Source organism: Plodia interpunctella, chromosome 2 (genome assembly GCF_027563975.2).
Source record: "Plodia interpunctella isolate USDA-ARS_2022_Savannah chromosome 2, ilPloInte3.2, whole genome shotgun sequence".
NCBI lineage: Eukaryota > Metazoa > Arthropoda > Insecta > Lepidoptera > Pyralidae > Plodia > Plodia interpunctella.
The window spans coordinates 3,947,460-3,961,430 of record NC_071295.1 but is presented as its reverse complement, the minus strand read 5'-3'; the positions used below and the strand labels follow the sequence as shown (position 1 = coordinate 3,961,430).

The window sequence follows — 13,971 nt, the reverse complement described above, 5'->3', positions numbered from 1 at the left end:
TAGATTGATGTTCAGTAACAGTTAGGTACGTATTAGAACTGTACATCTGCGATAATTAAGTCCATAATTTGCTTTGTAATACTTTCTGTGTGTGTGGCTTCTTCTTCTATGACACAAATTCTGTCCGCGAATGGGACGTTTACCTACTTTGTTACATTCCTACGTTATTACATTCCTTCCGCTAAAATCATTGGTGCAACGGTACTAAGGGTAAGTTTGTGACTGATGAAATATGTAGGCGATGACTCACAAAGCCTACAGATTTCAATTCAGAAAGTATTTTATTTTATCTATTAGTTCCGTAACGAACAAGCAGTAAGTATATTCGAGTGAGGTATCAAAATAGAGAGTTTCCAAAGATGATCACAAAAAATAAAAACAACGTGTATGTTTAACTGTGGCTTATACTCGTAAATTAAACTAAAATGATGAGAGGTCGGGTATATACCCGACCAACCACCAACCACTTACTGTATTATTAAACATTACATTGACAATTTTGACAGGATTACCGATTGGACTTTAACCAATACGTAGATGTGTGGAACGGAGCCATTTCCACGATCCTACAGCATGACGGCCGCGAAGTGTGGGGCGCTCTGTGGAACATTGACAACGAGCATATGGACGAACTGGACGAGTAAGTATCGTGGACTAATACTGTATCGTAATTACCTAACGCGAAGAATACTTTTTGCGAAGTTTCCTAGTATTATGGTATCTTCCCAGGCTTGAATCCCGTAGGAATTCCGGCATAAAAAGTACCTACTGTGTCCTTTTCCATTCAGTTTCCATGAGTACACGAGTAGGTACTCAATTTTATGAAAATTCCTTCAGTAAAATATGCGTGATTGGATAACACACATCTCTGGTTGAAATAAGCCACTCGAAAAGAGAAAATTTGATTAAAATCTGTTTCTGTTTTTTAACATTATTTTACGGACTGTGTTGAGTGAACTCTGGGTACTATTATCCACTAAATGCGACTGTGACATCAAAGGAAGGAAATCAAATGATGGTTCGAGCATATGCCATGAATGTAGACACTATGATCCCGCCATACGAAGCAGAAGTTTTGCCGAGAGAGCGACGACCCTCCAACACCTATCTGATGGTAAGCATTCATACCTAGTTTAAAAAATAAATGTTTATTTTTCATTATTTAATTTAAAAAATAATAACGCATATACGTAAATACGCGTATATACGCAATACGTGCAAAGACATCGTGGGCTTAGTGCGGGTTTGCATTTCACTTCTCACCATCAAGACAATTCGAAGTGAGAGGCAGCGAACCAATCACGTTGCGCCATTGTGACGCAACGACAACCACACTGCAATGTCATTGGTTCGCTGCGTCTCACTTCGAATCGATTCGATGGTGAAAAATGAAATGCAAACCCGCACTTCGCCCTCGCCACTTCAAGGCGACAAACAGCAAACCGGGAAAACGAGAGTGTTCTCGCGATATTTTCATTTCCCGGAGGCAAAATAAGATTTTGCTGCATGGAGCATGATCATGAAATTGTAGTTCTTTAAATCACATTACGGGAGACAAAACTTGTACCAGAACTGAAATAACTTATTTTAATTTTCAGATGGTCCACCTGAGTGCAATTGATTTTCGGCTTCCATCGGACTACATTGGATTACATTTTCCTCCAACGGCAATAACGCAGATGACGTCATACGGAATTATCACGGATATCCGTATGGAGATGAGGAAGATGATTGAATTTTTAACTATACATATTAAATTTTATCAAAAGATACTTGACAATCTTTAATCGAGGGATTGCCTGCCTATACTTGAACAACGAAGAAAATGACTTATTTACATTGCACTAGGTAGCGGATCGATTGTCACTTTTCGGATTAAATAGCATATTTTTTGGGCAAAAATCTGGACTTTTTAGAACGAAACCTGAACTTAAAGCTGTTGACTGATGAGCAAAATTTCTGATGATCTAAATTTAAATTAATCAGATTACATTAGTCATAGTGTAATCAGATTAACGAAAGAATTACCAATTGTAGTTGTAGCCCAATTCTAGTTAGTAGTAGTGGTTCCCTTTGTCTAAAGTCCGGATCGGAATTTGATTAGTGTTAAGTTCACTTCAATTGTACGTGTTATGAAAAGCCGGTACCTCGCCACCGCACCTAACACTAACTCGGAGACTCGGCCCTTGGGCATCACATCATCGGCAATCTCGCATACTTCAAGCTTCCGTTGCTTGTATGGTTTTGTCTTTCTCTAATGAAATAATTAATTCAAATTCCTTCATACCATAAGCTGAGGATCTTTTTCAGCATATATCTCGTTAGTTTGTAAGTAAATGTAATACCAGCTATTATCGCGAAACAGTTAGCCGAAATTTGGCAGAATCGGCATACATGACTGGTTTTGTATTGCTGTAAATAAATGATCAATAAATAAAAGGTAAATACTAATATATAAGAGAGCTCACATACAAACTGCGCAATGTCCATGCAAGCATGTCGGCATCTATCAGAGTTCGTCGATAGTGTGTAGCCGACATGGAATTAGTAGGTACTCCGACGAAGTATTTACTAAATCCATGGTAGCCAATGGTCAATTTAGTCATGCGCCAGTGTCACATTTTTTCAGTCGATATCAGCAATCTGATTTACAAGGTGGTGGTACATGGAATTAGTACGTACTCCGACGAAGTACTTACTAAATCCATATGGTGGTAAGCCTCCGTGTTGTGAGGCGCGGGGGCTTTCTAAATCTTCGGTTTATGGTTGTGACTGCGCGCATGACATTGACAAGTTGACACACATATGGCAGCTGACAGCATAGTTTCGGTTTCATTCATTTCCATCTTTTCTTTCATTTCATTTTATTTGTGTCTTGTGATTTTGTATTTGTATTGAAAACATGGATGAAAATTCTAGGTAAATTTATTATTTTAAAAAGTACAATGTAATTAAATCATTACGCTGGTAAATACGAATCCACATCTAGTTCTGAAATAAAGTCCTGTAAATTTCATATACAAATAAATAGGTTTTGTGTAAGTAAGAAATCTAATATCGCAGACTTACAATAAAAATGATTCCGTCCGCAAAGGATACATTCTTATATTTTGCATATGGGAGTAACTTATTAAAGAAAAGAATCCATATAAATAATCCATCTGCTGAGTTCCTTGGAATCGGGAAACTAGAGGTAAGTACACATACATCACAGACAAAATGGAAAATCCTGAAATCCATATTCTCAGTACACAAGTATCTATATTGTCAATAAGAATAGGTCATTAAATGTATTCATTATTGTTCCCTGGTAATTTACAACACACAAACCACAATAACATTTGCCTGTTCAAAGTAGGTACAATAAATGTTCTTTCATTGATAAAAGTATAAAATGAAACCTATTGTATGTATATGATTTCATAATGATAATTCAGTGTACTAATAAGAAATAAAAAAATATACTCTATCAATAAGTGTAAAAGATTGCTATGTTCTTTAATGTGGTATAAATAATTTTATTTACAGGATCACCAACTTGATTTCATTAGATATACTGATAACTGGCAGGGCTGCTCTGCAACTATTGTACCCGTGGAAGGATGCCATGTATGGGGTGCTGTGTGGAGAGTTGAAAATGTCCATATGCCTGCTTTAGATAGGTAATCAATTGAGAAGTGAAAGGACTATTCACTATAAAACATATATGTAGAAAAGAACTATATTATATACTGTAGATTATATACTGATTATTTTTTTTGCAGGCAAGAAGGAGTGGAGTCGAATTGGTACTTTCCTAAAACTGTCACAGTTGTGACCCAAGATGGTATGCATATAGAATGTCGAACATATCAGCAGTCAGTAAATCCTCCGCCACGCAGGGATGATGAAGACATTCCTGAGGACAGGAGACCCTCCCTCACCTATATGGACTGCATTTTGAAAGGGGCCAAAGAGTGTGGGCTTCCAAAAGACTATATTGACAAACTGAAAAGAATACCACACAATGGACAAGAGTCAATAAAAATGAAAAAACTGCTGGAATAAAATTCCTTTTCATAAAAAACAACTGGTGCAGACATTAGACCAACAATACAAAATTGCTGTGAATTAAAATTGATGAAATTTTATTTGAATGTAATTTTTCTTTTTTTGACTCTTATTAACTTTATCTTCGACAATACATAAACAATGGAATAAAAAACGAAACCTGCAACATTGTTTTTGATTAGGCCAAATGCTACTTCTGTGATTATACATTTTATCTTGAAAATGTAATATAAAATAATATGTATATATATTGGATTAGGATCACATCTTGTCTTTTCTTGGTTTAATTATATAATTTATATGATTAATTTCTAAATATTTTCTTATAATATCTACAGATGCCTAAGTAAAAAAATGTATACATAGAAAAAAAAATTTGATTGTCCTTATTCCAAAATCCAACAATCCTATCTCTACTTACCACAATTTCATTCAGAGCAAACTTTAGCTGCCCAACCCTTGTACTATCCAAGAATGCCAATATTACATTTTATGTCACATATAGATTTTAAAAACTTACACACTAGGATGTGCGTGTTCATACTCTTAGGAATTCATTTTCGAGATAAAAGCTACCTATAGTATGCTCCTCCTGGAACACATAACCGTTTTGACAACAAAAAATCTAAAAACTATATGCTTAAGTACTGCTATGCAATTTTATAAATTAGTTAACAGTTCATTTTGGTGGCAAGATCTATTTAGTGGTGACTGAAAAAGTAATAGATTACTATTAGTTAAAATTATTAAAACAACAATTTATAGAAATAAATCTACTTATTAAATATTTTTCTACTTTAACTTATTTTGAATACTTTGGCGCTGCCATGTTTTCCTATACAATACTGTACAGTTGCATAAATCTTCAATAACCTCCTTTCAACTGCTTTGTAATGATCTTCTGTCGCCAATTTAAAACCTTGAAAGGATGAGAGTATCTTTATTGTTTCCGTTAAGATCCCTCCAGAAAGCATTTCGAGATGTCGCCATGTTGAATATGTCATCCTGTGATATTAAAATAAAACATTTAAAATATCGATTTATTAATAATGCAATGCTCAAAAATAATGCAATTTTCTCAATTTATCAAATCAAACTAGGCAATTCTTTGTTCAGATTGTATAATATTTAAGGTTGAAAAACCTAATCGGGAATGACGATCCATGTAAAACTTATTAGTTTTCCGTTTCGGAAGGCGCGGAGCCATGGCGGAACTGTTTCCTAGCTCCGTCTGCCTCAGCCCCGCGTATCATCACTAAGGCAATAAAGCAGAACCTCTTTCGTTATTCTTCGTACATGTGATACAATTATTTCTTTACATGTTTAATCCCAACTCAGACCCTTTTTTAATATGAAGTGCATCAAATGTAGTACTAGTTACTTGTATGAACTTATCAGAAATGGTTATTTTCCCAGTATCGATTCCCTGATATCTACATCCCATAGTATGAATTCCCGCCACTAAGTTGATACCAGAGAACTAATGCCGAGGTGATAAATCACCAGGAAATCCTTACAGTCAATGCAGCTTCCAAAAAATTAAAATATTTCAGAAGGGTACTTACACACAGCACTGATAAAGTGGAGCTAATATATCTAATTCATCAACCGTCGGATTTCCTAAGCCTTTGCCATTATCAAAGAGCATTATTCTATCTTTGTAAACTTCATAGTGATGTCGATCTCCATTTTGAATAAGAAAATCAAATAATGAAACGTCTACTAGATTTAGTATTCGCTTCAAGTTTAGTGTGTTCATAACTTTTCTGAAAAAATTAAATTATCTCATTAGCCTTTGTAGGGAGCCTCACATGAAAATTTTATGATGATTTCAATAAGAATTCGGTGTTTATAACTAGCTGACTTTTTTTATTACGTGCAGTAGTTGCTGTGGCGTTAGGCCATGGTCGCTACATCATCGAGATTAAAGAACACCCTCGACGGGCACCATATGAAGGTACGCCACCCGCCCCGCAGCGACAGCTCATCATATCGATGGTGTCCAAATTGAAAGCTTATGGATGTTACACTACTTTAATTATCATAGATAAGTTTTAAATAGAATTATATTATAAACGAACAGTTTATTCGCGACTTCGTCAGCGTAGAACAGTTACTTCTTACACAGCATAATCATATTTTTGTGATTAATGTTTCAGTACAATTTCTAGGACCAATATTTTTACGTGATATCCAAAGAAGTGGTCGTCGTTTCAAAATTATTTTCATACAAACTTTCACCCTCCATTGAGGTCTTTTCAAGGGTTGTTTTTTTTCTTTTTAAAGTAGCCTATGTTTGAATGAATACATACCAAATTTCATCAAAATCAGCCCAGCAGTTTAGACAGACATTATTTAATCCCATTATGTTACTTGGGGGTTGATTTTTGAAAAAAATATGTTTGATCAAAATAGGTCCATTAGTTTAGCCGTGAAAGCAGAACAGAATGTCTATCTGTTCTGCTTTCACGGCTAAACTTGTGTAATGAATGTCTGTCTAGACAGACTTTCGCATTTCTAATATTAGTATGGATTTGTAACTCACAGAGTGTGTGGACCTTCGTTATTTAATTCTCCCCACAATAGTGGTTGGAAACATACTTATTTTAGTTTTGTCTTCGAAACGGCCAGTCCGATTTAGATGGAATTTTCACTGGAATGTTAAAGAAGTTATTTAGCATAATAAAACAAGGTATGCTTAATCCCGGGGATTCACTCCTTAAAAAGTAAAATAAAGGATGCAAATTTGTATAAGAAGACACGTAAAAAGTTAAAATGCATTAATTCAACTAGATGGGGATAGGATGAAAATTTGTATGAGGATTTTTGAAATGTGTTGATGCCGCATACCATCGATATGGTGACCTATTGCCGCGGGGGGGAATTATCGATATGTTCATCAGTCGATATGTAGCACTCTGACTACAGTAACCTATCGATTGGATTGTCGACGTCAATGTAGCAACAGCCATCTCATATCACACAGTCTCTCTCAACTTTGCGTGTTAGCAGTTACATTCGAGGCTGTGACGCCTCGGAGCCCGGAGTCAGCGTAAAAAACAAACCCTAAAATTTTTAAGATTCGTCTGTGATTTTACTACCGGCATTTTCACTAAATGTAATGAACTGGACCCGATCTATATATAGGTACTTATTAAATTCAAACTCCAATAATTTATTCAGAAATTAGACCATTACAGTCATTTACGTCATATTTTATAATATATAGAAATTTCTCTAAAAGCTACAAATTACTAGCATTGTAACTACCACGGCTGAGAAGAAATGCCGAAAGAATTACGTTATTTTCTAAGCATTGTGTCACAATCAAGCATAAACTCATAAAATCTTAGTATAAAGATGGCACTTACACACAAAAGTTATTTTCTGTTTCCCAGCTCATTTTCTTGCTGTTATATGAGCGTCGCCACGGTGATACATGAGTCTGGAATTTTTTATTTAAAAGTAATATAGTGGCTCCTTCAATTTCTCCATTTTTATCAGGGCAAACTGTTTTACTGAAATGGCAATATCTACATTTTCCATATATACATCTTGAGGTACCTGGAGGAAAGATGGACATAATTTAAAACTGCAATCAAGTAGTTCTATCACTATTTTGTAATGGCAACAAAACCCATTGCGTACATTATACTTTATTGAAAAGTATGTGTCGTGTGGTTCCGCCCTGGAATAGGACGATTCCATATCCTCCCGTGGATGTCGTAGGATGCGTCTAAAGTACATAGCTTGGTCAGCTGATAGGCAAAAAGAACATTCTCATTCTCACAAGCGGGTTGACGTTAGGCAAGCAGCCAGTTGTAAAATCACAGTCGAATATTCAACATTTCAAAGTTTTTTATGCTGACCGTGGGTTTCGCGACGTCACAGGCCCGAAAGCAACCGGGAAATCCGGAGATGAGAGAGAGAGAGAGACTCTTCATGGGCATAATAGTTACAAAATCACCAATCAAAGAAGTAAAAAGGATGGGACATTACCATTTTTTATCATAGTAAGTCTCAATTCTTTTGTTGCAACAGGAACCACATCATTGGCGACATGAAGTTTTCTTATGACACAGGGAGCAATCCATTTGAAATTCATCACCATGGCCAGATAATACGCGAACACCTCGGAATTGTGCCTGTCGTAGCCTCCATAAATATCACCAGTTACGATATGAGTCAGCTCATATCTCTTTGGTTTAAAGTACATTTTGTATTTTCCCTGCAAAATTTTACCAGATTTTTGTTTTTAATTTGTATAGAATTGCTGGGGCAAATCTCACAAAAATATAAATAAGTATTATATAGTTGTCGACCACAAAAAGCGATAAGTTGTTAGTATAACTGTCGTACATGCTAAAATTTGAAAATGAAATAACAATATCACATATTGAAACATCCCAACTAAATAAATGCGAAAGTAAGTATGTTTGTTGCTATCTACTGGACCGATTGTTATAAAATTTGGTACACAGGTAGAAAATAACCTGGAATAACACATAGCTAGTTACATATAATATTATATTTAGTTTTGTGATGATGATCAATGTTGCCAGCCTTCTTCAATCCATTTATTATCTTCCATACATATTTACTGGAATCTTCTTTTTATTTATAATGTTCAACTTATTAAACTGATCAAATCAGATCAAATCCGAAACTTGTCAAACTTTACCTCAAGTATCAAAGACAATTTCAATTGTGATCCTTTTGGGGCAATTTCAACTCGGGATATCTTTGCTGTTCTCATATTGTACAGTATCTTCCCAAGGGTTCCATTGTATTGTGGAAACAGAGACTCTTCACTTATCCACTGAAATGCACATAATATACCTAACTTTATTATTTAATATAATTGAGGTGATGAAATGTCCCACAGTAAGGTGTCCATGTCTTGCATACTAGAGGTACAGACAGGTCATATGCTTCGTCTTTAAATACTTTAGACTTCTGATATCTGACATCAAGACATCTGTTAGTTTTCCAGAGGCCACCCAGACCATATGTCTGTCATGTAAAATATAATGGTGAAATGAAAACCATAAACAGTAGTGAAAATTAATACTTACATTATCTGCATATTGCCACACATCCTTTGTGTTATGTGGACTTGAAGAATTGAATGTCTGTATTAATTGTTTTTGTATAGGTATAAATTTGATATTTCTACTTTTGTATTGATCAGGCAAGTAATTGAGGTACTCGTATATTTCTCTATAGACATTTGGTTTGAGGTCTGGTTCATACAGATATACAGGTCCTCTTTTTCCAACAGTATTCAATGTGTAAAAGAAATAGATATTGAGAGCAACAAGTATTAATAGAATTAGTGAGAAACCAAACGCATAATTCATAGACATAATTGACCCAAATTCATCACCTATTTATACTTTTAACTCGTTCAACTCATTGTTAACTATCGAAGAATTGCTTAGTGAGCCCACTGTAAAACACTAATTAACATTTTGTTGATTATTAATTTCATGGTTGATTTCAAACGGCATTTGGTAGCATATTAATTTCATTTCAATAGGTTGGGTGAGGTTGAGTTTGTGGGTTAAATTAATTAAAGTGGGTTTATTTAATTTGTTTAGTTAGATCGAAAATTTGAAAGAATAAATAAAATATACTTCTTGACATTAAGCTGACACTGACTTTGACATTTTATTTTTTATCATAGGCCAAAACAAAAAGTAGGTAGGTAGTCCTGTAGACCTACCTATCTACTACTACTGCCATTTAGCGCCAGTTTTAGTTATAATAATAATAACATTTTGCTATAGACGATGTCGGATGCCGATGCTGGCACGAATGCGATCATTGCATTGTGATGCAATGCGAACATTGGATAGTTTGAGAGTTTTAATTTACCGTAACGAAAAGCCAGTAATGTATGCCTATTCCGCCAAATTTCGGCGAACTATTTCGCGATAATGTATTGTATGGCCAGTATTACAATTTAAATATACTTGATTTCTTATTATACCCACTTTACTGCATTTACGAAAAATAAGTATAAGTTTACTATTTATATTAGGGACCCCTTTACTAGAATAGTGTAGACTTTATTAGAATAGTGGACGAAAAAAGAAACATGCATATTAATTACCTATATAATTTATTAATTCAAAACGGATAGCCAAGATATTCTCTTATTGCCTTATTTGCAAAATTGCCGTTAGATACAAAGGTAAAAAGCGATCCAACATAGTCTGACGGAAGTTTGCTTTCCACCGCACCAAGAGTGATCACCTAGAAATATGAAAAATAAACATCATAATTAAGTATCGTTTGGGCTCTCTAAGGTAAGGGACAGAAGTAAGGTTCTGTCCGGAGGCCAAAGTACAGTTTTTTCAGTTCAGTTTTTACAGCTTTTCTTCCCCGCGTTTCTATCTATCCGCGTCACTATCGAATCTTTTCGCAATAAGACGCAGGTAACATAGCGGTCACAATGCCAGTGCCAAGTGATTGAGTGAATCTCACTGCAGAAAAATGAATTGCAAACGCGCACGGCTTCGGATTTTTCTCGGATGATGGAGTTACCTACTCCTACTAGGACCTACTCTTTATTATGGAGTGCTTTGGGTACCCCGGTCGACGCGCGCGTCTTTAGTCCTGGAAGACGTCACACTTAGATGAAAGAGTATCGCCACATTAGATTAGAACTTAGGTACTTATAATATTTAGGCAACTCGGTACAGTATAAGGCAGCAGAATGGTTGGAGCTAAGTAGTAAAAAACGGCACGCTTTTTTGACAAGATTTTTTGTATTAGTGAAATGGATAGTTCCACTAATGAGTGATATCTTTTTGTAGCATATTTAATGTACCTACCTTTGTAATATTAAAATTTTGTTCATTTTCTGTGATGTACTTATATTAGTATGAATAAATTTATTTTTATTTCCAACTATGTAGGATATGATTCCGACAGTCATAGGTATAATTTTCTCTGATTTGAACAAACGTGAATAACGAGTAGGCTACATAGCCTTCCTATTGAATATAATTATTAGCTTTTCATTAAGTAGTACCTAAGCTAAACAGCGATCTTGAGCACCTGTACAAATGGTCTAATCATAATGGCCTTCATTTAGGTACCTAAACCCAAAACTTACTTCTTAGTACTTATAATCAAATACATGAAATTCTGTGTCAATCGCCACAAGTACTCATAAATGGAGAACCTTTAACTTGTGTTTCGGAATCTCGTAATCTAGGTTTGCTGATGGATTCTGAACTTAGATTTCATTCACATATTGTAGAAATTGCAAGAAACTGTTTTTACCGCCTTAAACTGTTATATAAAATCAGAGATTACCTAAGCCCTAAACTGCGTATCCACCTTACATAATCTTTAATTTTGTCCAAGTTCAATTATGCTGATACCGTATATGTTCCTCGTCTTACAGCAAAAACAAAAACATTAATTCAAAAATGCATGCGCACGCTTTTGTTTTAATATTCCTCCACGAAATCATGTATCACCTTTTATTAACGTCCCGCCGTCATATTCACCTATACACTCTTCTCTTTGGCGTTATTAAAAATGAAAAACCATTATATTTATTTGAAAAATTAAATTGGTCTATGAGATCTCGCCTTGGTCTACTTATTGTTGTGTCGTATAGTTGTAAGTTTATGTAATATTTTGTCGAATAAAAATATTTTCTTTCTTTCTTTCTTTACCTAGCATTAGTTTCCACGCGACCGAAATCGTGGGCAAAAGGGCAACAATAAATTCGAACATAAATACAAAAATTACTTTGAACTACAAATTATAATCCTTACCTGTAGATAGGTGTTGGAGGGCCTTCTCTCACTCGGCAGGATTTTGTCCTCATTTTGTGGAACGTTAGTCATTTGATACGTGTGAGCTACCACTGTTTTTCCTCCCGACGTAATGACTTTTACGTTGAGAGGATAATACCAGCCCTCTGGTACTCCTTCCTGCCTAATATCAAAAGAAATAAGACCTCTCTCAGGAATTTCTTCACGTCAAATTTCGATCTACACCATCTAGACCAAAATTCAAAAAGTTTGTAATCTACTCAAATGGATTTCTATAAGTAACTGGAGGAAGTTCCATTATTCCTGAGTGATGTAGGGTTGTCGCGACCTTCCCTCGAGAGCAAGCCCAGGGGATGCAGCAAATTGCGAGTTAGTGGTTGATGCCTGTAGGTAGTTATGGTATGGTTGAATAAAAATATTTCCATAGACGACTGACGCCAGGCAAGCGGCATAATATCACAGCCGAATCTTCTAAATTGAAGTTTTATTTTTACGTACTATCCCATTGAGCTTCGGAGCGTCGTCATGGCCGACTAACACAGGTAAGAATGCTAGTTATAAACAATGATGATCAACATCTTTATGGGGCGTTTACTTATTACGACCTGGCCCGACTTCACACGGGGTCATTTATGTAGGTATAAACCCTCTGGAATAAATTGTCTAAATACCATTGAAAACAGCGCTAACAGTCGTGGCGTGGTTTTAAGAAAGTTTAGCAGACAGATGCAGAAGGCGACTTTGTTTTATACTATGTAGCGATTGAGTTAGGTACTTATCAAGCCTCTCCATGTCATTGATGTCGATATTCCACAGGGCTCCCCACACTTTTCTTCCTGGATGTGGAACTATTGTGGCAACAGACCCGTTCCAGTAATTCATAAACATATTGAAGTCCAGCCTGTAATCCTAAAAAACTCCTAAAATTGTCATCTTTAGTTACAAAAAGATAAAACATTGTTACGACCGAATGAGCAACTACTGTAATATTAGTTAATCAATGGGTTTTTGTTGTTTCTACAAGAAGTATTACCGTACTAAGTACCTACGTAGATCAAATAATGAAATCTTACGACATTAGTTACCTACTACTCGCTTTTTCAGTGGTAGAAAAATCGTACGAAAGAATACCTATAAATCGATTCTGCTAACAAACTTACCTGTAATTCAGCTATACCAACATAAACAGCAGAGGGATTGTATAAAACTATTCGTTTATACAACAGGTTACTTCCGTATGCGAAGTACAGAAAAGTCCCATCGCACAAACAATAACTGCAAATGGACAATATAACTATACAAAAAATTATAATATCCATTGCTAGGGCAATGCAGTGCAACTCTCGTGATTATCAAATGCGACTAAAATCAGCAGCACAGTCGTTCCTCATGTGCGTTATGTATTGAGAATGCAGATTATTATTATTTTTCATACGGTCTTTGTTATGAGAGATCATAACGATTTACGTAATCTTTCGGCCGATTAGAGAATAATAGGTAGGTAGGCTATTACTGTTCTAATAGGTCGACAAGAAATACCAACACTGTGCAATAAAAATACTTTTTCTCCTACTGAATTTTTATATCTTGGGCATATCTTATCAAACAACGCAAGACATCAATTTTAGTAATGTAATGATGCAGAGATATAAGACCTAGGTCTTATATTATCTGCCGAGAAATAACGACAACTATGCTTTCCTTCGATGGATGATCTTTGCTTCTCTAGGATGATCAAGAGTTGAACTTCTTATGGCTAAAATGATGATTATGTTGTTTCAGAGAAAGTAATATGATGAGAGTAGTACACAGCAATGAGTAATTTGTAGGTTGAGGATGGCTATAATGGTGGATGTATACCTTAATTGATATTTTGAAGTTGAAACATAACAAAACCCATCGCATTTCGATCCGAATCGGTCATAATTGGAAGAATGTTTTAAAAAGTAATTCAGCCATGCGTGATTCCTGCTGATAAGTAACAATACACCTTCGCTTCAGGTTTTTCATTTATTTACATCGTGCATACTGAACCACATCTTACATACATATTGATTACATAGGTACATGCCTACCTACTAGCGGAGGATACATAATACCAATATAATACTTACCTCGATACTAA

At 35.3% G+C, this 13,971-nt stretch overlaps 3 protein-coding genes across 5 annotated transcripts; 1 reads left to right on the top strand and 2 right to left on the bottom strand.

Moving 5' to 3' along the window:
• Positions 1-3,057: 3,057 nt before the first annotated feature.
• LOC128678121 (gamma-glutamylcyclotransferase-like) lies at positions 3,058-4,136 on the top strand. Its single transcript, XM_053759458.1, has 3 exons — positions 3,058-3,193; positions 3,529-3,662; positions 3,765-4,136. The coding sequence occupies exons 1-3, from the start codon at positions 3,077-3,079 to the stop codon at positions 4,045-4,047; spliced, it is 534 nt and encodes a 177-aa protein (XP_053615433.1). The 5' UTR covers positions 3,058-3,076; the 3' UTR covers positions 4,048-4,136.
• Positions 4,120-9,688, bottom strand: LOC128678107 (uncharacterized protein). 3 transcript variants are annotated; one of them, XM_053759434.2, is made up of 6 exons: positions 9,126-9,687; positions 8,732-8,869; positions 8,050-8,278; positions 7,422-7,614; positions 5,616-5,816; positions 4,120-5,055 (listed from the first exon to the last, which is right to left on the bottom strand). In XM_053759434.2, the coding sequence occupies exons 1-6, from the start codon at positions 9,414-9,416 to the stop codon at positions 4,848-4,850; spliced, it is 1,260 nt and encodes a 419-aa protein (XP_053615409.1). In that variant the 5' UTR covers positions 9,417-9,687; the 3' UTR covers positions 4,120-4,847. The 3 variants fall into 3 exon arrangements, 2 of the variants coding, with proteins under 2 accessions (XP_053615409.1, XP_053615417.1); XR_008405607.2 differs by lacking the exon at positions 4,120-5,055 and adding an exon at positions 6,596-6,703 and having other exon boundaries at positions 5,672-5,816; XM_053759442.2 differs by lacking the exon at positions 5,616-5,816 and having other exon boundaries at positions 9,126-9,688.
• Positions 9,689-10,157: 469 nt separating this feature from the next.
• Positions 10,158-13,336, bottom strand: LOC128681456 (gamma-glutamylcyclotransferase-like). The gene is made up of 4 exons (XM_053765354.2): positions 13,007-13,336; positions 12,622-12,755; positions 11,847-12,009; positions 10,158-10,308 (listed from the first exon to the last, which is right to left on the bottom strand). The coding sequence occupies exons 1-4, from the start codon at positions 13,163-13,165 to the stop codon at positions 10,183-10,185; spliced, it is 582 nt and encodes a 193-aa protein (XP_053621329.1). The 5' UTR covers positions 13,166-13,336; the 3' UTR covers positions 10,158-10,182.
• Positions 13,337-13,971: the final 635 nt, after the last annotated feature.